At 34.7% G+C, this 21,602-nt stretch overlaps 2 protein-coding genes across 2 annotated transcripts in view; one reads left to right on the forward strand and one right to left on the reverse strand.

Annotated features, from left to right (window-relative positions):
- The window catches only part of LOC112682960 (MOXD1 homolog 1-like), a 39,284-nt gene that overhangs the window by 9,947 nt on the left and 7,735 nt on the right, over window positions 1-21,602 (reverse strand). Inside the window, exons 2-4 of the mRNA XM_025553754.1 lie at window positions 11,601-11,756; window positions 1,058-1,234; window positions 309-395 (exon numbers count right to left, since the gene is read on the reverse strand). Coding sequence (XP_025409539.1) covers window positions 309-395; window positions 1,058-1,234; window positions 11,601-11,756 — 420 coding nt within the window. The remainder of the gene's footprint in view (window positions 1-308; window positions 396-1,057; window positions 1,235-11,600; window positions 11,757-21,602) is intronic.
- On the forward strand, window positions 4,969-9,615 carry LOC112682961. The gene is made up of 4 exons (XM_025553755.1): window positions 4,969-6,272; window positions 6,810-7,247; window positions 7,907-8,111; window positions 8,868-9,615. The coding sequence occupies exons 1-4, from the start codon at window positions 6,007-6,009 to the stop codon at window positions 9,252-9,254; spliced, it is 1,296 nt and encodes a 431-aa protein (XP_025409540.1). The 5' UTR covers window positions 4,969-6,006; the 3' UTR covers window positions 9,255-9,615.

The following is a 21,602-nucleotide window of genomic DNA, read 5'->3' on the forward strand; positions in this document are numbered from 1 at the left end:
TGTCACAGACAAATATTGAAACAGCACTAAATCAATTTCGATTCCTTACACAGTAATTAAATACCTACACTGATGTATTTGATTTGGACTTCAACTGAATATCCATTTAAAGCATAGAATCTTCTTCAAATGTAAAAATTTGTTTTGAAGACATTTCAAAATTATATTGATTTTATAATTTATGTTGAATTAATAAATCAATATTTTTAAATTAGATCAACAAGTCAACGATGATTGGTCGCGAACCTTATATGTATATATTATACAAATGTTTTAAATTTAATATTTAATAAGTAAAAAAAACTCACCCCAACAATATGATTTTTCATGTTGATCTTGGGAGCTCTGAAGATTTTGCACCAATACAAAGTGTCGATGTTGTCTTTAAGATGCATCTGAAGAGGTTGAATAAAAAAAATGGTTAATTAACACAAAAATTGTATACGTTTGAACTTTATGTACAGGTTTCCAACGAAGATATACCGTTGCGGTATTTCCTGATATAATTGGAATAATAAATTTCTGTTTTTTTTCTATAACTCATGAGATATTAAATTTTAACTTTTTATTTTCATTAACGACAATATTTTTTTTATTTTTTTTTTGTGAATAATAATAATGAATTAAACATAATAGTATTTTGGATTTTCGATATTATTTTACCTCGTCTATATTGTCATCTTATAGTTTCAAAATAACCTTATGGTACACTATATATTTTTTTAAAATTATAACAAATAAAAAAATTTAAATATCCTGAGTAAAATAAAAATAAAAATTTAAACGTCAAAATTTATAAAAGAATAAATTTTATAGATTTATAAATTTGAAATCTTCAAACTTTTTAAAATTAAGAAAAATCAAGTAATTTTTAATTTTTACTATGGCACAACAATTTAATTGAAACAGGAATAATTATAATCCATATTCTAAAGTGTTTTATACAAAATTATACAGTTTGACAATCGTTATTATCTTAAAAAATATCGCAACGGGTACATCTTCGTGACTTTGTGTGACACCACCTGTACGTGTATTATTTTAAACAATCAATTACATTGTCCATGGTGACGTCCCATTTTTTGTAGTAATCCGTGTTTGGTCTGAACTTTGGACCTCTGGGATGGAAACTTTGTGAGCCTTTCCAGGAGCTGCCCAATTTCAACGCGTCCGTATACTGTCTGTCGATCGGATCCCGATCACTCGTCGTCCAAAACATTCGCATGGTATCGTTCTATGTCATGAAACACACAAATATTTCGATCATTTCATCACTCAATGTAATTGGCAAGGACATAGTATGACTAGTATGACATAGCACACAGTATGACTATCCGACTAAACAAACATAACAATTCCTCTGAGAATTCTATCCGCGGGTTTCAAAATCTATAACTTATATAAGGTACATAATTATGTGCCTTCGCAACACAATCGTATCACAGTTAAATATTTAAACAGTGCTAAATCAATTTTGATTCCTTACACAGTAAAACAGTACACTGATGTATTCGATTTGGACTTCAATTGAATATCCATTTACAGCTCGACATTTAATGCTATTATCAATCGTACAGAAAAATAATGTACGCATTGTTGTAACTTAAAAACGAATGCTTGACAGTGACGATAATTTTAATTAAATTAATTAATAATATTAATTTCGTTTAATTTCAATCGCTTGAAAGCAACACACATTTACCTGGTAGTAGTTTGAACAAAATTCTGTTAGTATCGATTAAATTCACATATAGTCAATCGATGTTATTCTAGCAGAACGCACATAACCTACAATAGCATTTCGGAATGTATGTTATCATGAGTGGATTTTAATCTAATGTTATAATGTGTAGCGACAGTTTAATAGGTATGTATCCTGATTTGAATCTCAAAGATTAATGCAACTAAAATTTACATAATGATAAAATGTTATGTTTTGTTTACCGAAAAATTATTATTCGACCTATTCAAATTCCGTACGGTTCATAAGTCTGTAAATCACACAATCTAACGGTTGTACGTTTTGTTGATTTACCTATAACCATACGCAGGACTTGTCACAACAAAATAAATGTTTTATTTCTATAATCTACTACACCCTTCACATGTTAACACGTGTTAAGAACGAACAAATCGTTCTCGACGTTTTAAACTATTGTCAACCGCGGAAAGGAAAAAAAACAAATAATTTACAAAGTGGGTACTTTATACGAGCACATATCGTTATACAATGACATTATACATTCGTTTAGAGATATTTGCATTTCGATAAATCCACGTTCACCAGATTATATGCAGGGTATCCCTGATGGTTATCGCGCGCCGTCGAATTCTTTCATTTTTTTTACTCTTGTACTCCACGTCGTCGGTAGATATGTTTGAGATACACACGCGCTTACCGATTTCAATTGAAATACATTCCCGGTTTCACTCAGTAATCAGAATTTGAAATTAAAAAATTCCCACGTTTCTTTGGAATTCGTCAGATGGATTAATATAGATACATTATTTATTTTTTCCTTTGTGCAGGTGGCATTAAACCTTAAAACAAAATTATTACACCACCGTCTTATCCAAATATAACATATCATGCACAATTATTACACATATAACATACAACCGTGTGATTATAATTACGGTGAGGATATCGCGTCATAACAACAATGTTTGATGTTTAACCGAAACGGCAATATTCCACGGAGGTGTTGTTAAACAAACGCGTAAACAAAAGCCGTCCGCGAGATTAGCTGAGAAAACCCGAATTCTCCCAGCGCGTATCCATGCGTATGTACATATACTACAATACTGGACGTGCGGGGAGCTGAGCAATGTTTTCGAAACACTATTGTTTCATTTGCCCCACCCGTCCCTACATTCGAAATTAGATATTGTTATACGAACGGGTATTCGCGTCTAACCGCGCGACAACGTCCGGTCCGCGGCCATTGTGAAAAACCCGCGTTGTTTTCAATATTTCATCAACGGGGTGCGACGACGGTGCACACGATCCGAGCACGTGCTGCGCCCGCGTTACAACCGTGTCGGACGACTCTGGGCGAACACTCGTTTTCGTCTAACAGCGCTCTATTGTTTTGGCACGTAAACGATTGCGATTAGTGTCTATACGCGTACGCGCGCGCTTACGTCCGAACGCGTCCGTTTGTTGCTTTTAACAACAACCCGCGGCGAAGTCAACGACCGGGGACCGCGTACTTTTGCCGAAAATCCGGACAATTGCGTACGCCGGAAGACGTGATCCACGTTTCCTCGACGTTCGACCCCAAAGTATCTTGATTGCATTGATTCCGTGTCCGGGCGTAGTGCGCTGCACGCCTTCGCGGTTTTTACCCTGAGGAATAATTAAATAATGATCGGCGGTAGTGATGTTAAAATGTAACAGTCACTGTTACTTTTCACAGTGATCCAATGAGTAGCAGTAGCAGTGACTGCTACTCATACATAATATAACAGTGATTTTATCACACTGTGATGATATCACAAATCTGTTAAGTTATCTAACTGTGAAAAATATTTAACACTGTGATTCACGGGTCTTAGAAGATATGGTCCGACAACTCTACTTCATCAGTGTTCCGCTTACATAGTCGAAAATGTTTCCAATGTTGTCCACTTTGGGGTAAGGCGCTGGGGTAAAGGTTAGGTGATTTTGAGGTTATGCCGGTATTAAATATTATTAATATTATTAATATTTATATAATAATAATATTAATATAATATTAATATTTAAATATTTAATATCCAGTATCCACATATATATAAAACTACGTTTGTTCATTGTTTTATATATCTGTGGACAAAAATTTTCTTTTACCATTATATTCACTACAGAATTCTCTATTTACGTAATAGTTTCATAAAGTTTTGAGAAACCAATTTTTTCTTCTGAGGTAATATCACAAGTTAGAAGATAATATCATAAAACATTCAACATTACAAAAACACCAATTTAATATAAATTTATTATTTAAAAATGCAATATTAATTTGAAATTTAAGTTTTGCAAAACTTTGCTATTTTCTTGATAGGTAAATTGTCGTATACGCATTCTAACATAATAAATTACTGCAAATTCAAATATATTTTCACCATGTATGGAACAAGGAAAACTTAATGTTTTCTCTGTCATTAAATCTGTAATAACTAGATCAAAAACTTCGGTGTTATGAAAATATTTTTTAAAATTTTCTTCTATTTTTTTTATGAAGTTGAAAAAACCTATGTTGGAGTGAATCAATCACCCTTTTGTTTTCATGTTTACTACTTGATGTACTGGTATATTGAAATTGGACAAAGTTGTACTTTCATTAGCATGTAGCATAACATCATATCTCAACATTCTACATCTTGCTCAAATATTTCTCTGATTTTCGCCTCAATACAAGTGAATAAAATAGTTTTAAAAATAGTTTTGGCGGTATTAAATTTTATTAGATGCGATTATAATTTTAAAATCTCAACATTTCCTAACCTGCAGCACTTTTCCCCAAAGTGGTTAACATAGGAAACGTTTTAACCTTGTTAAGCGGACGTATTCTACTAGGCTGACAGAGGGGAAGTTGTCGGACCTTATCTTCTAAGACCGTGCTGTGATTTATGAAATGGTGATATGCGACTATTGTTAGTTGCTACTTGCTACTATAGTACTATACACTTGTGTGCATTGTGTGGTCACAGTGTAGATAAATTGATGTTAAGACTGTAGGATACTAAAAATAGTGGGAGATGGAAGTAGTTTACTACATAGGGCATGGTTTACTAATAATAAATAATTATAAAATGGATTGAAATATAATGTAATATTTTTATTAATAGATAATATATTTTAGATAAAATAACATTCATTAAAATTACACATATTAAAACATACAAATTCGTGATTTTAGATAGATATTTATTAATATTATAATATTTGTTGATTTATTATACATATATTAATATTATGTCACATATACATTAGGTAAATATTATCTGATATCACAACTAAATAGTAAATAGAGTAGTATTCTAACTCTATGGATTACTGTGATATTCTGATATTGTAAAGCAAACATGTGATTCGCCATAATTACGTGCAAAATAGAAAGTAAAAGTTAGAGTAGCAATCACTGTTATTTTCACTGTGATTTTTTTTTATCACAGCAGCAATATCACAGTGTGATAAATATTTTTCAAAGTTTAACGTCACTAATCGGCGGGGCAACGCGGTTTCTAAAGTGCGCTACGATCTACGAGATAAAAAGGTGTTGTGTTCAACGATGTAATAAGAGCACGATTAATGTAAAAATCGTAATTTAAACCGTAGCACGCGACCTGTCGATGAGTGGTGGACGAAGATGAGGGGATGTGATAAATACCTTTTGGAACGTAGCGTATGTGGACCGCACGACAATTGGATGTCCGTCACGTCACGCGCACCGACCGGAGGAGTACGGTGTCGACATTGCCTACCAGCCGTGTGCCCATAACTCAACCGTCGTCGCGTACATTTCATATATTAATATGTAGATCGAAGGCCGTTGACCGCATCCATTGTTTTAAAAACGATCCGCACACGTCATATGGGTTTCGGGTAACATGGGCGACGGACGAGCGTACGAATATCGTACGTTGTAACGTGCGCGTACCGCAGCCGATGTATTTTTATTATTATTATTATTATTATCATCAGGACGATTCCGTGTTATCGTCGTATTCACATCACGTTCATCGCGGTGCCGTTGCCAAGAAAAAAACGTAAACAGCACAACACAACAACCAAGCCCGTACCGATACTGCCCGCCCACGTTTCGCGACGTTTACCGTCCGACAGAGATATGGGGAATCGATGATACCGTGTTGTGTCCACGTGGCGTTATTCTCTGAACGGATGCACTTATAAGATTGCGTCTCGCGATTGTTGTGCGCGCAAGAATCGCTTCGTATCGCGCTTAACGACCAGATCCTCCGCGAAGACCGACGGTAAATAAATACCGGCGACAGAACGAAATGATACGCGAAGACCGGCGGCCGAAGACGTGGTCACTGCTCGCATTCGCCGCCGTATTCTCGCTGCCTACCGGCTCCGGTGCAGACGATCCCTGGTCGGACGGGATGGCGACCGTGATGTGCGCCGACAGGCCTTGGTCACGGCCGATCCACGTAGACCACGCGCGTATCGTCGACGCACCCTTGGGCTCGGCCGTCCGTCTGTCGTGTCACTACTGCGGCGAAAACAACCCGGTTGATCCTAGGTTTTGGTACACATCACCCAGGTGAGCCGCGCGTAATTCGACAGCAGTAGGCAGGTCCGGCCAAAGCGAACGAGCCCTCGGAGTCCTTCGACTGTTTCTAACTACCGTACCAAACGTCCAGCATAGGTTCCAATACGGATTAATATTAAAAACAATGATCATGATGAGAAAAAAAACCGATTGTCTTAGATTTTTGAGTTCAAAAATGACCTCTGTAGTATCGAAAGAAAGAAATAACGTTTTCGCCAACAGCAAAATTTAAACGTTCCTTAAACGTGCGGTGTCAATATTTTTTAAAGAATATTTGTTTTATTTTTCGAACGCTATAGCTTATTTGCTCACGATTCGGTTAAAGTTTCGTAGATTGATATAATAATATTTTCCTTTCCCGACAAATCAAAGGTTTAAATATTGTTAAGAACAATTGCCTAGGTCTTCAGACTGGATAAGTCTCCACTGCGCATAGTAATTAATGTATAGGGCGTGGTTAGTCGGTTAGTCGGTTAGTCTAGTTGTTTAATTTTATATCAAATTCGCGGAAAAATGCTTGACTTTTAGACATGGTGACGGCGGCCTGCTGCGTTCCACCCGGAAAGAAGTCATGCTGGGCATGGCCGACCCATTGGAATCGAACCGGGTGCATATGACGTTCGATCATTCGTTGGTCATCCGGGACCTGAGGTCGTCCGACTTGGGCCGGTACACTTGTTCCGGTTCCGGGGCGGACGAAAACGTGCAGTTCGCTCTCGACCTGCTTCCGGTGACGGCACCGGAAAGGCTAGTGGCAGCCGAAAACGCATCGGCTGATTCGATGGCCGGATGGACACATTACGAGTCGCAGTACCTGACATCGGTGGCCAAGGGGTATCCACGACAAGTGCAGGAAATGGGTGCCGACTGGGACGCGTGGGGCCCGTGCGACGGATGTACGAGCAAACGGTACCGGAGGGCCGCCTGTCGGGTCCGATTCGTCGATGGCACGCGTGTGGCTTGCAGGTACACGTCGTGCTGTAATATCCGCGGAAAAAAAAACTAATTTCATTTCAATCCAAAAAAAACAATGATGGACTGCATAAAATTCGATGAATTCAATAAAAATGCTAAAAAAAATACGATTTAAAAGTATAACAAAAAAATTTAAAGAAGAATAATCTAAAGATATTGAATTCTATATGATTTATCTGATTTGAATATGGATGTGATGGAAAATTGCTGTAGAATGTTTTTGGAATAAAACGCAAAGAATTGCTCGCTGTGCCTGTCGGCTCCACGCACCGTCACCAGTATAAATATTACTTTTTTTTTAGTACATTATCTGTATTTGACCCGTGTGCAGTTCGATCATTTCTATTTAGGTAGGAAGTTCCTATTTCCAGTCTTACGAAATAAAAAATTTATTATGAATTTCATCTCATGAAGATAATTTTTCACATGAAAAATATCTTCGGGATATTTAGATTATCGATTGAAACGACTATTATTACTCTGAGGCCTATTTTTTATGCCTCGAATCATTTCCTGTATGTTTTTTTTTCCTTCAATTGTGCTTTTTTTCTGTGTCAAATTTATTTTCATAAGTTTCGGCCCAATAATTTCTCCGCTAAGTCAAACGCAGCCCGTATCTCGATGTTCATTCGAATAATATTAACTTACAGATCGGTCGTCGGTTTACCCGCAATCGTTTCACCCGCTTTGGCCGCGGTACTGTCATTGGTCCCTGATTTTACGCTATCCGAGACGTGTTATGCTTTTTGCCAAAATTCCAACAAACACCATTTGCCAAAGTACAGGAACACTTTCGTGCCGGAGGAAGGATCCAGTCTCACGTTGGTGTGCGCCGAAGCGACGACGGACACGAAGGTATAATATTATAACATCTGGTTCGGTGGTCTCATGCGATAGATTTAATAATTTATGCTATATAATTATGTAACACAACAAACTTGAAAACGTGCGAGGAAGTATGAGATGTCACATTGAAACGACATAGCGTTGGACACTTCCGTTTATTATATGTTTACGTAATGTCAATGGCCAACTGAACCCGATATCACGAGGGACTGTATAATCAACGATAATATTATATATTTAATATTCATCCGCATGGTTAATTCATTTTGTAAGATTTATGAGTGTGTTTTGAAGAGCTAAGTTCATGTAGGTTTTCTCCGGCAGGAGTCGCACTCATGCATAATGTGTACATGGCATTATTTATCCACACTCATAAACCGTAGTTATGTCTATTCATAAACCAAAACTGTACAGCAACTCCTAGAGTTAGTTTATGGCCCCAAAGTTATATTTTAATATTTCAGTAATCTTCGAGTCACTTTTATTTTGCGTATCCGTAAAACCCGGTTACTCGTCAGTCAAAGATTAAAATAGAATTTAACTTAATCCAATTTGTTCGTTTACGTCGCGTTTATCACGATTGTCTCATTAACGACAGAGAATATGGATAACAGAAAGTGACATGCATTTTGGTTTTTCTTTTGCTGCTGCGATAACTGCGATATGAGTAATAGGTAGTTAATTACATACATTATTGACCATCGGCGACAAAACTATGTTTCCGGTACGTGAACACTAGGTTTACAACGTTGTCGTGTGGTGCAGGTGACATGGAGGAGGGACGGACTTCTGTTGACCGAATCGGACATGGACGTAGTGTCCGGAGTGCTGCTGGATAAATTCGGTACGTTGAGCTTGGTGCAGGTCACGGCCGGCGATTCCGGCAATTACACGTGTTACGTTGACGGGCACCGGATGCAAGAGGTAATGGTGGCCGTCCGCAAGTCGTCGGTGCTCGGGTCGGAGGAGTTCGTTCGACACACGGGCTACTTGTTCTTCGTGTTCGGGCTGAACTTCGTCGTTTTCGTCGTTCGGATTTACTACGCTCTGCTGGACCGCCACGCGTTCGTCGAGATCACGGAAGACGACGTTTTGAAAGAGGCTGACGAAATCCCCATCGCTTACTTGGGGAAAACAATACGAGTCCGTTAAATATCGTCACATCGCTCGTCACAATAACAACTATACATGCCTACGCACGTACATCATATGCGTGTGTGTGTGCGTGTCGTGTCACTCTCATTTTGTTCATTTATTAACCCTTTGTAGACCAACATTAAATGGTGATAGAAATTTGATTTTTTTTTTGCACCTTTATAAATTATTATTTTTTTGATGAATTTAGAAATTAAGAAATTTGAAATTGGAGGTTTTTTAATATTTTTTTAAGGAGTGGGACAAATAAGTCCCATTGGTCATTTAAGGACTATACTTAAAAGTCCCTATGGTCCGTTACGACACTACTATTTTCTTATTCCCTATGATAAATAAGTAATAATTAGTTAAAATTTAATTAATTAATTAATTAAAAATATAATGACCATTTAAATATGTATATAATTCATGTTTCAAATTAACAACAATATAAACTTAAAGAAAATAGTTATAGTATCAAAAACTAAATGGTCAATTTTTTTATATAGCAGACTAATATTAAGAACATTGAGTGGTTACTATGTTTAATATTATAAATGTTCAATTCATAATTTATCATATAATAAGACTTTTATTAAAAACGTATAAACATAATAGTAATGTACAAAAAAAATAAAAAAAATAATATCATAATTATAATATTAAAAATGAACACATTATTTTGAATGATATTCATTAAAACATGGTTTCTTTTCATTTAAACATAAAAAAATATTACAAGTAGAACATTTAGTATATGGTTTAGATTCTATATTATTTTTGCTGCACACTTCACATCTACCTCTCGTTTTACTAAATTGTAACCAGTGGGCCCCTAAGTTCCATAACCTCACATCTGAAGTTGTTGAAAACAACTGTTTGCCCCTTCTTGGTTGTAGACATGGTCTACCTATTGAAGTCCCTGGAGATATATCCGTTGTTCTTTTTAGGCCACATTTACCTTGTGTTATTAGTCCTTGGGCAACTGCTCTTCGAAACTGAAGAACAGTTAATTTTGATTCACTAAGCTTGTTATTAATAACAAATTAATTGACAAATATAATATCAATAACACCCCAAAACAATCTATGCCACCATTTTTTTGATTTATATCTTCGATCTCACGATCGTTTAATTTTGTAAATTTATTCATTTCACCAATTAAATAAATTAAAAAAATTAACGAGTAAATAATAATTAATAAATGAACAAACAACACTCAAGAGCGAAAAAAATAGCATGCGTATAAACAATATACTTGGCGCGCGAGTGCTTGACTAAGAATATTCGTCAAAACTATAAAAATGTCGCAACAGACCATAGGGACTTCAAAGTCCGTTGTGATTATTGTCAATAAACACATATTTATACACAATAATAATGATATTCAATGGTACGTTCTGTTTCTCGGGATTATAACGAAAAGAATAATAATAAAACCCATTGCTTATCTATACTGGTTCGCGCTGTGGCTATTTATATAAATATCGATATTTATTTTATGGGCTAAACTATATTTATTTTATTATGTGATATATTTTACGCCATCTATTGATTTCACAGAAAATTTTCGGGAACATTATTGATTAAAAATGGAGTGACTTATAAGTCACTATGGTCAGATAGTACTTAATTTATTTTACCTATGTTTAAATGGATAAAATACACAGCGGACTCAAAAGTCCCGTTGGTCGGCAAAGGGTTAAGATTACAATATTTGTTCCGAGATTCAAATCGTTCGTATAACCATAACCCTGTCCAGGTATTCGTTCCTATTGCTCGGTCATCCAACGGTCTACCTAGTGGCGGGTACCGATTTAGAGGAGATTTAATTTCGGATTTCGGTGCGCGTTGAACGGTTTAACGGTTATAATTTTCTGCGCCTACACTGTTGATTCTGTACTCATTAATTAATTAATATTATTTTTTTTATTCCGTAAAAATTGTTCAACGTTGGCGCGCACACGTAGTACATAATAAGCAGTACACACACACTGTTACTGCGTTACAACAACAGTTAAAAATAGAACCCGCGTGTCGGGTGGCGAAGTATAGGTAAGAACGATCGCATAAAATGCCTCTAATTATATTACGAAACATCGCGCATTATACACGTTCGGTTCGGTATTTTATCCGACGAAATCGCCGGACAGTCCTATGTCAACGAATTCCCATTAGTCTTCTTTAAGCGTTTTGTCGTTTTCACAAACCATTATTTTAATTTTGTTTTGACGTAGCAACCGGTTTCTGTACGCAGACCCGTAAACCCTCGTAGTACATCTTATATACCTACCGCTTGTAATTAATTAACATTCGATTCGACCGCTGGTGCTTAAAGAAATACAACAGGTTTACCATACATACCCCAAATACCACGTCATCGTGTTCGTCGCAGGTGTCCCAGGCCCTTCGGAAGACGGCGGATACGTGAGAGCCGTTTTGGGAGGAAGCCAGTAACTCGTAGTCCTGGCTCACATCCTTTTCCGGTGTCAAGCCTGTATCGGTTTTGCCGTGCATATCCTGTGTAATAAAAAAAAAACACATACACATGCATTCATTAATATGACGCATTTAAAAGAAAATATTTAATTAGTATAATATAAATATATAATAGTAATATAGGTTTACGTTTATAATTAGACTAATAAAACACTGTCATGTTAATAAACGATACTATGGTACTCTGTACAGCAACGAATGACGATGTATCAGTCCAAGTCATTAAAATCACCATCATAAATGATAACTAAGAGTTAAGACTAACATCAAAATGAAATAGGAAAGAAAAAATATTATTTATTATTTATAGCTCTTACCAAGATTTGATAATAATACACTTGTTTAATCGGGGAATTATTATTGTGTATTATAAAGATTAAAAATATATTTGTCATAAATTGAATTAATAATACCTAAACTCTAATTCATTTGTTTTGATTGACAAAAACATTTAGAAATCAATACGCCTACCTTTGTCAAAGTTCACGTTCGCTTCAATTCAAAGTTAGAAAATTAAAGACATTCTATTAGGTCATATTACTTAGACTTATGATATAAACCATGTGGTATTATTATACACCAATTTGATACCACTAATTAAATATAAACATATTTAATTTATAATAATACTTGTAATGTTGTCTGTAATATTGATTCGATGGTTGTAACAAATAATTTATACGAATAACATATGCTACTTAATACTTATAATTATATTTAATAATACGACAAGACGTGAATGAAATGCGAACAAAAACCGAATCTTCACGGTCAGAAAACCACGAGGTTTGAGCAACAGGTGTATTTGGACATGTGATAGTTATTTTCAACGAATTGTTTTCTACTTCTACGAATTGTACTACGTATTTCATTAATATTATACATGAACAACCAATAAATAAATTTCGTTCATTCATTATTTATCTAATTACACGAGTGATTTTTATAAAAATACGTAATATGATTTGAAAAAATTAATCATGATATCAAATTGCTTTATTATCATTATTGCTTCAGCCTCGGTTAAAAGTTCATTATAGTGAATTTAGTGATTTCAGTCTCTTATAAAAACGATTTATAACAAATGTATATAAAAAGAAATTTGAGTTGTCTTATAAACAATACTGATGTGTCAAAACCATCCCTTATACTATGTTTAAATTGTTTCATTTTTTCTTACTAGCCGTAGGAATCTATTTGTTTGATTTGGAATTAAAGAAAATAAAGCATTAAATCGATCAGAAATGAGTTTGCCGTGAATACGGATAAAAAAATCAAAATACATGAGTAATTATACAAAAGCGTATTATTAATAAAAACGATCAGAGTTATTATGGCACACATGTAAAAATTGCGTTGATTTTATTATGGTACTTATATATACTTTACCACAATATGGAGTAGATATTTAATAATAAAAGATTTTCACAGCCCAGCCCCGATGTTTTTATGAGGAATTCTATCACGGAGATTTCTGTTTTCAAATCAAGTTACGCGGAAAAAAGGATTAACTTTAAGTGAAATTCCTTTAAGTCGTACAATAAAATAAAGATGTGTGTTCTATCTAAGCTATACGTCTACCACCTGAACCAAAAAGTAATATAAAAAAATAAATCACCGAATTCAAAACAATAATGAAATTATATTATTTTTCTCACGAGAAAAAGACCCCAGGTATTGTAAAGTGATCGAAACAACCTCGTGGGAACTGTAGGGTTCGGAATATACGGAAACCAGTTATATATGTATATATATATATATATATAAATGTGCGTATTGAAAGGGATCACCGGAGAATTGTGCTTATTTACATTGACAAACACGCGTACATAGAGCAGTTAATAGTACCTACATATTTGCTGCTGCGTATACGGTCATTTTCGATCAGATAAAGGTGGACTTGATAATAATTATCATACAAATTATTAGATTTTATACAAACATTTGAGTCCATGAAAACGATTTTTTTGTCTTTGAAACATAATAAATTGTTGAACTCTGCGTCTTCGTAAGTCGTTTTCTGTTATAACCTCGCCGTAGTAGTATAACGATTACCAATGATAATTTATTTAAAACGAGATTCACATGATACCTGCATACGTAGATACTATATAAACCGTAGGTGTTGCCTTTATTATGTATTCAAACTCTTTAATCTAGAGTTTTCGTAGTGTCCATTGTAAAAATAAATAAATAAAAAAAAAACAATAGTCCATAAGTACTGCTTGCGTAACGTTAGTAAAATATTCGAGTGAATATCATACAGTGATTTTCAAAATATTTTAGCTTTTTTATTTTAACGTCAAAGTTAATGAAAAAGTGTACTCCTCTAAATATATGGTTTATCAAGCACATAAATAAACAAATCGAAACGTTGTGGTGAAAAAAGTTTATTAAAAGTAATAGATATATGTGAACGTAGTTTTAGAGTCTTAGATTGCACGGTGTTCGGGTTTTTTGGAACATTTATTTAGAGATCCAACGGAACGACATGCAGGAGAACGGTTTCAAGCAGGTGGACTCGATATAATAGACCATTGCTTCTCAACCTTCAGGTTACGAGCTCATAGATGGCCATCAGTATATTACGGGAAGAAAAGGGGCAAACATTTATGAAAAACAATTTGATTTTAGTATACTCGTATGCAGCAAATAAATAATAATTCCCTTTATTTCAAAGATATTGTTGGTAAATAAATCTTACATCTTATGCGTTAACGGTTTCACATTAACTAAGAGGGTAACTTAGCAAAAGAAGTTTGAGAAGTACTGTAAAAGATGAATGTTGTCGTAATACAACCATACACGATAAGGTCTCAACGCGAACGCTTCGCTGCGAACTAAGTTCGTCAAAATAATAATAATATTATACCCGCGAGTGTATTGTAACATTCAAATGGTCCTAAAATGGTGAAACGAAAACGAGGTTTAACGTGATAATAATACAATAATGTAACAATTAAATTAGTTTTGACCGACCAAAAAAACAAAAATTACCGGACGTGACTATACTATACATATATATACATATTACTACGAAGCAACACAACACCTGCAGCCGCCGATGTTCCACGAGACTGGCGCGTGCCCTTTTCACGACCGCCATTAATACACCGTGACAGAAAAATGAGTAGTTTTTTTCTTCTTTTTTTAATAACAATTGTAATAAATAATAATTTAGAACCTAACATCCACCGGGGCCCGGTGGAAACGATGTGCAGACCGTTAATAGTCCACCCCTATGCGCCATCACAGCACACGCGTCATGACCGAACCCGGCTTCATGCACTTACATATGTTAAGTTATAAAATAGTAGGCAGAGGTTGAGCAGGTATCGCGATCATTTCCGGAAACGTGACAATAGCTACAGATACGCCTATAACATTATGTGTTGTATTCATACGAGTTACGCCCCTTGGAACGCGTCCCATTTTCATATCGAAAAAAGTAGTCCGGAAGCAATTTGTATATTTATATTTTTAATGGCTATCGAAATGACCCATAGTTTTGAATGGTTTTAATCTCGATTAAGTATTCAAACTTATCGTCACCGAATAACATTTCAACACGACGGGTAAAGTATAGCGTATGCAATAAGACATATGTATGTCCATACTTCGTGTAACCGAGTCACGTAACTGCGGTTTTGACATTTGATAATTAAAGTTTCGGACTTAACAGATTGTTCGGTAAACATGTTATCTATATAACAGAAGATTTTACATTTCCTTCATTTTTAACCACGGAAAAAGATTAAAAAATGATTAATGCACGCAAATATTTTCGTTCAAACATTTTTTGACGAAGAAGTTCACACTAGTGTTTGTACTTCCACTGCTATTACTTTTATTATTTTCATCCGCAGTGTACATAGGACACTTACGGTTTTATCGACAAAGCGGCTGATGTTTAGTAATAATAGTTATGCGGGGAGATGTCGTTTGAAGTCCAGTGATGATGTCTATTACAATCTAATAGGACTCGATGATCAAATGTGTATCTGCAAAGTGACGATTATTATTTACTACCCAGCAGGTGAGTGAGCGCAGAGGGGGGGTTAGAATCAAAAGTGTCTTGCCGCGGTATGGAATGGCTGCGAATCCATCCAAACACGCATTGTTGCTGCTGTACATTACGATCCGAATTGCGAAAGAAATCGCAATGAAAATAATATAACATTGAAAGGTCTTCTATTTTTGAATTCTTTTTTTCTTTATCTTTATCATAAATGGACAACATTTCAATACTACAATTGGGTTCAAAACGAGAAGGGATAATGATTAAGAAAATGATGTAAATTTCAATAATGTTGTAATATTATTAACGGTTTTACTGGCGATTTTTCTATCAAGATTTATACTTATTGTTAATAAGACGATTAAAAATTGCTGTCCTTAAAATTGTTATGTTAGTTGTATTCACAGGTCAAAATTTGAAAGTTAAACATTCGAAAAACTTTTCAGAAAAAATACTATTTATTCCGACTTTTGAATATCTTTTCTTATTCGCAAGAAACGCTTTGAAAGTTTCAACATACAAAAATCAATACTTATTTCATATCTGCTTAGTATTTAAAATATGGTTACAATAAAAGATTGTAAACAAATGGACAATACACTGGCGATCGTGGAAACGATCAATTATGCGTGACGTATTACAAAGTACAACCGTGAAAAAATGCACTGGCTAAGTAAAATCTTCGGCACCTCAATGTCACAACGTTTACTCCGTTGTATCAATAGAAAATTATAAAAAGTTTTAGGACAAAATCTAACGTACGATCTCCGTAATACGCTTCACACCGTATCTAAAAACACGGCTAAAAAATTTACGAATTAAATACAAAAAAAAAAAATTTAAGCCGATCCATATTGTTTTTAGTAGTTCAAGCCGTTCGACGTATGATCAGTTTTTCAAGCGCTTTTTAACATAACACATAATAGGCACGCTGTTGTTCCCAACGAAAATGGAAGCTTGTGATTCGAGTGACTATCATCAGTATCATCGGCACCGAACGATTGCATCGACACGTTGCGTTAGGAGATGGGAGACTCGTCCATTGCTGGTCTGATGGATTTTATGACCTAGTGCAGAATTTTTCGAGGTCCTAAATGTTTTTATTTTCTTTACTAAACTTTTTTACGGTCTTTGGTACAACAGTCTTGATTTTCGTCGATAAGGACAACGAATAACCCTAATACGGCGGCCATTTTACAATGAGATTATAGACACCAAAGTGATATTCGTGATGCATACACAATACTGCTCGTATTCCCCCCCCCTTCCCTCTGACACACGCATACATAGGGCCAGCCCTGGGGACCCGTTCATTGGCTTTGCGGAGTCGTATCGTTACCACCGCAGGACCGTACCGACGATACACGCATTCGAATGCTACCGCCGATCACGCGTGCACGATAAAATATTATAATTTACGCTGAACGAGCACGTCGCGTTCGGCCGAGAATCCGCACCCCGTACCCGTATTGTCATCCGTTCATGTTTTACAAACATTACACGCGGCGCACGTCCGTGGGAGCGGTTATAACAACAACATAGTATGTAGCGTACGGTGTTCATCGGCCGATTTGTTCACGTTATTACAATATTTAAGACAATACCTATATATACACACTTTGGGCATGATTATAATTGCGTGGACACGCGTCCAAAGTGTATACGGTCCGCGATGGCGCTGTAGGTTTGCAGCAATAGAATGGCGACAACACAATGTGTAAGACGAACAAACAACGATGCAATACGGTCGACTGCGGTTACAAACGGCTCAATATTTTAGCGAACCACCGATCTACCAAAGTAAAAATAAACGATTCACGGTATGACGTTGACATCGTGATTGAGCTTTCGTTTGGCGAGACTAAATGGAACCCGTCTGTGACGACCGACGGTAAAAATATACGCAAAAGTCGTATTGAAGTCTATTTTATAATTTACATTTTGTGGTATTTAACGATGGAATTAAAGTAAATAGCATATTAAATCCGACGAAACCCACCGTTAATAAGCTTCTTTACTGCTGGATAAGAAGAAACGATTTAAACCAAGTTCGAGAGATTAGAATTTGTATTATTGTTCCTTTTAACGAAAATGTGAGCGAACGATAAATTATAATGTGATGGTCGTTGACTCTCGCCACGGACCGGGATACGGGCAAGTGAAAAGATTGCTACGTCGCTCGTATTTTAAAGTTGAACCAGGATTCCAAGCGCGTCTCTCGTTATCCAGGGCGTAATATTCAACCTGAGTAGACTTGGAAAAGAAAAAATATATCTTATACGTGTCTCGACTAAGAACCCGCATAAGGCTCTACCGTCGTAGAGCAACATTTAATTTTACACGTAAGTAAATAATTTATATGAATATTAGTATTCAAGAACGAATGGTTCAAAAAAATTGTATAAAACTCGATATCGTAATGAACCATTAAATTTTAACTTATTGTATTTAGACGTTTTGCCGTTAAATTGAATGATAAACATGTTTTTTTAAATTTTTAGGTACTAAATAGAATAAAATTCTTCCTACAATGATCCATTACAATATATGCTACATTTATCATCCAAGAACAAGGCGTTTATATCCAATTTTTTTTTTTTTTTTACCAAAAAAGTATCATGTTCACCAACATAAATATTTGTGTGAAGGTAATTCGTATCCATAACAAGTGGAAAGTGGTATGGTTTTTTAGCTCCTAAAATATAATTTAAATTAGCTTTAAAATAAAAAAATGGATCTTCTCTTACAGCAATCTATGTGCGTATACCGTAGAAACAGGAAAACAATACAGTGCAATATCTTAAATATCTTAAAAGATATTCAGTACCGATAACTATATTGTAAATCCAACAAATATTTTTTTTAATAAAAACTTTGGTCCTACTTTTATCATTATACTTTATAAATCGTTGTTTCCAGGGCAACCTATCAAATTAAAAGTTCTGCTGCCGACAAAGTATATCTATATGGAAACATCATAAATCGCAATCATATTTGCCCCGCGTCTTCGATCGGTCTTTTAAATTTAATAATGTACTAATAAATGAATGATTATGTTTGTACGCGGATGTTCGGCGCATGGATAAACGTCAGTATCATCAAATTTATGTACAAGCACGAGTTTAAAACAAATATCCATTTCCTATATATATGCTTCAGGGTTAATTATTTTAACTCGCCTAACGTACCTACAGGATGACCGGATTTTATATTAAAACAGGAGATAATATTATACTTCTTAGTAAAATTATTATATTTCTTGAACGCGTATTATATAAAACACGAAAATTTATAAATCGAAATATGTATTGTCGACGAAATATTTAAATATTTAAATAAGTATGTGTGGGCGTATATATAGTTTACAAAAACAAAGCCACAAGAAATTAATTAATTTAATTTCTATCACTAGATTTATTATATTATACCGTAGTAATCACGACAAACTGTCCAAGTAAATATTTCAGAACGAATTAAGCACACTAACCCAACCGAATAACTTATAACATTATTCAATATACAATGTGATGAATTTCGTATTGATATGTATTTTGTCCACACATGTCGGTACTTAAATTAAATGTGTTGTGTGAAATAATTTATAAAATCAATATTCATTAATCGCAAATTGTTCATATGTAGTTCAAACATTAACAGGATTACATATACCTACAACATAAAACAAAACGAGTAGGTATATTCGAACAGTAGTGCCGATGTATATGTTTCATATAATATTGTATGAAAATAAAATTTTGAGTATATTGAGTTATTACTATACTTCTGAAAGAGTCTTAAGTCCAAAATCCAAATTTCTATATTTTGTACATCTTAATACCGGTCTAATCTTGTCTACGACGAGATCAACCACCTAAATACCTAAATTAGGTATTGAATAGGCAGTACTTACATATAGGGGTCGGCGCCACTGAAAAAGAAAATGTTCATGCGTGTATTTCAAAAACAATGTATTTTTAAAAAAGAAACGCGTAGTGTACCAACAGATAAAAACCCTCAACTAAACCCGATGAATTATGTTTACAACATGTCGTAGTGTAGTCCAGGAGGTATTCCGTTTTTTTATACATCCACATGGCCTTTTGTCTATAATACGTATACAAAAATAAAAAATAAACCCTAATGGTCCATTTTCGTTTCTCGTACAACATTATACTTAGATAATTGAATTACAGCGGTTATGTTAAAAAAGCAAAAAAAAAAAAAAGTTATACCATAAACTCTACGGATAATTATTTGTTTTTAACGCGTTGACTCCAGCAGAAACACAAATTTCCATGCTATAAATTATCCGGTTAAGTAAACAGTCTTGTAATACACATAATGTTCAATACACCATTTCATCGTTTATACTATTTAATATACATTCAAATATAACATGATTTCATATTTCTCTGCAATGTCCGCTTATTCGTAAATAAAGCAAACAAAATTCGTCTGCATAAAATAATAAGATAATATATGAATATATTATTTTTGTTTTGTATTGGTAACGTTCAAAATGTAAAAATTAAAAAAACTATAATTGAACCATAAAGTAACTTTACAAGACATTGACGATGTAAAGAGAAAATATATGTTTATGCGTAAAAAACTAAATACGGGTAATTGGTGCGAAAAATTATTCGTAGAATTTTCAAAAAAATGCCGAAATTCAATTATAACAATAGTAATTCATAGTTAAGGGTTATATAACTAAAACGAATCCCAGAATAATGTGAAAAAAACGTTATTTTTGTTGGATCCGGATAATTTGTAACAATTTAAAGGTGTATGGTACATATTGGAAAGATTTTTTTTTTTTGACAAATCGAAAATTGAAGATGGATTATGGAAACGTATAATATTGATTATCGATGTATTGTAACACGTATTCAATCATACACCGTGAGAATGATATTTTTACAACGCTATAGACGTTGTACTATAGGTTTATACCACGTGTATGGCTACGCACACTGCAACACCGTCCGGGCCCATTCATGCTATTCATCGGTTATTTTTCTTTGAAAAAATCGCAACAAAAGCCCGTGTCAAAGGAGAACAGGTAAAAACGAATCAGAAAACATTTTTTGAATTCCAGCAGCGCGTCGTAGTACTCGCGCACAGCTCACGTTGTGTAGATGTGTATTGGTAGATTTTTTTATTTTTCACATCATGAAGAGACCGCCGTGCCGAGGGGTCGAGGATGGTTCTAGAACGCAAGTTTCATACGGACACGAATATATTTATAAGTACCGTAGATGTAGACCAACCAAATGTGTAGGTTCTGAATCATCTATCACCAAATTATTTAATTGAAAACCGTTAATTATCGCACATAAAAGCATAAATACCAAAAAGTATATGGATTTCCTCTGTTCCCAATCTGTCACATGTCATAATGATAATACTTTCAGATCTGACGGTGTAAAGAACCCATTATCTGCATTAATCTATCGACCTTAGAGATAGGAAACGTTATTTGTATGTTTTAACCTTTTTAATAGTTGAACGTCAAAAATATTGGTACGAGCAGCCAGGGCCGTCCTTAAGGCAGGGCGAGCGGGGCTCTCACCCCGGGCCCCATGCTCTCACCACAGTTGGACAGGTCTTGTTTTCATAGATCATAGATACAATAAAAAAAAGTTAAATTGATGAGGAAAAAAAAATGTACATATCATTTTTTTTTCATGTAAAATTGTTTATTAAATAATTTATTTATTTACTTATTCATATTGTTGTAAGTGCGAAGTACTATATTTGTTAAGACTATTTGCGCACATTTGAGTTCCATTATGCAACTGACGCGCAATAGTGACATTTTCGACATTTAAGCTCCGCAATTTTAC

The sequence above is a fragment of the Sipha flava genome, unplaced genomic scaffold (assembly GCF_003268045.1).
Source record: "Sipha flava isolate LNK unplaced genomic scaffold, YSA_version1 217_pilon_pilon, whole genome shotgun sequence".
In the NCBI taxonomy this organism is placed as follows: Eukaryota; Metazoa; Arthropoda; class Insecta; order Hemiptera; family Aphididae; genus Sipha; species Sipha flava.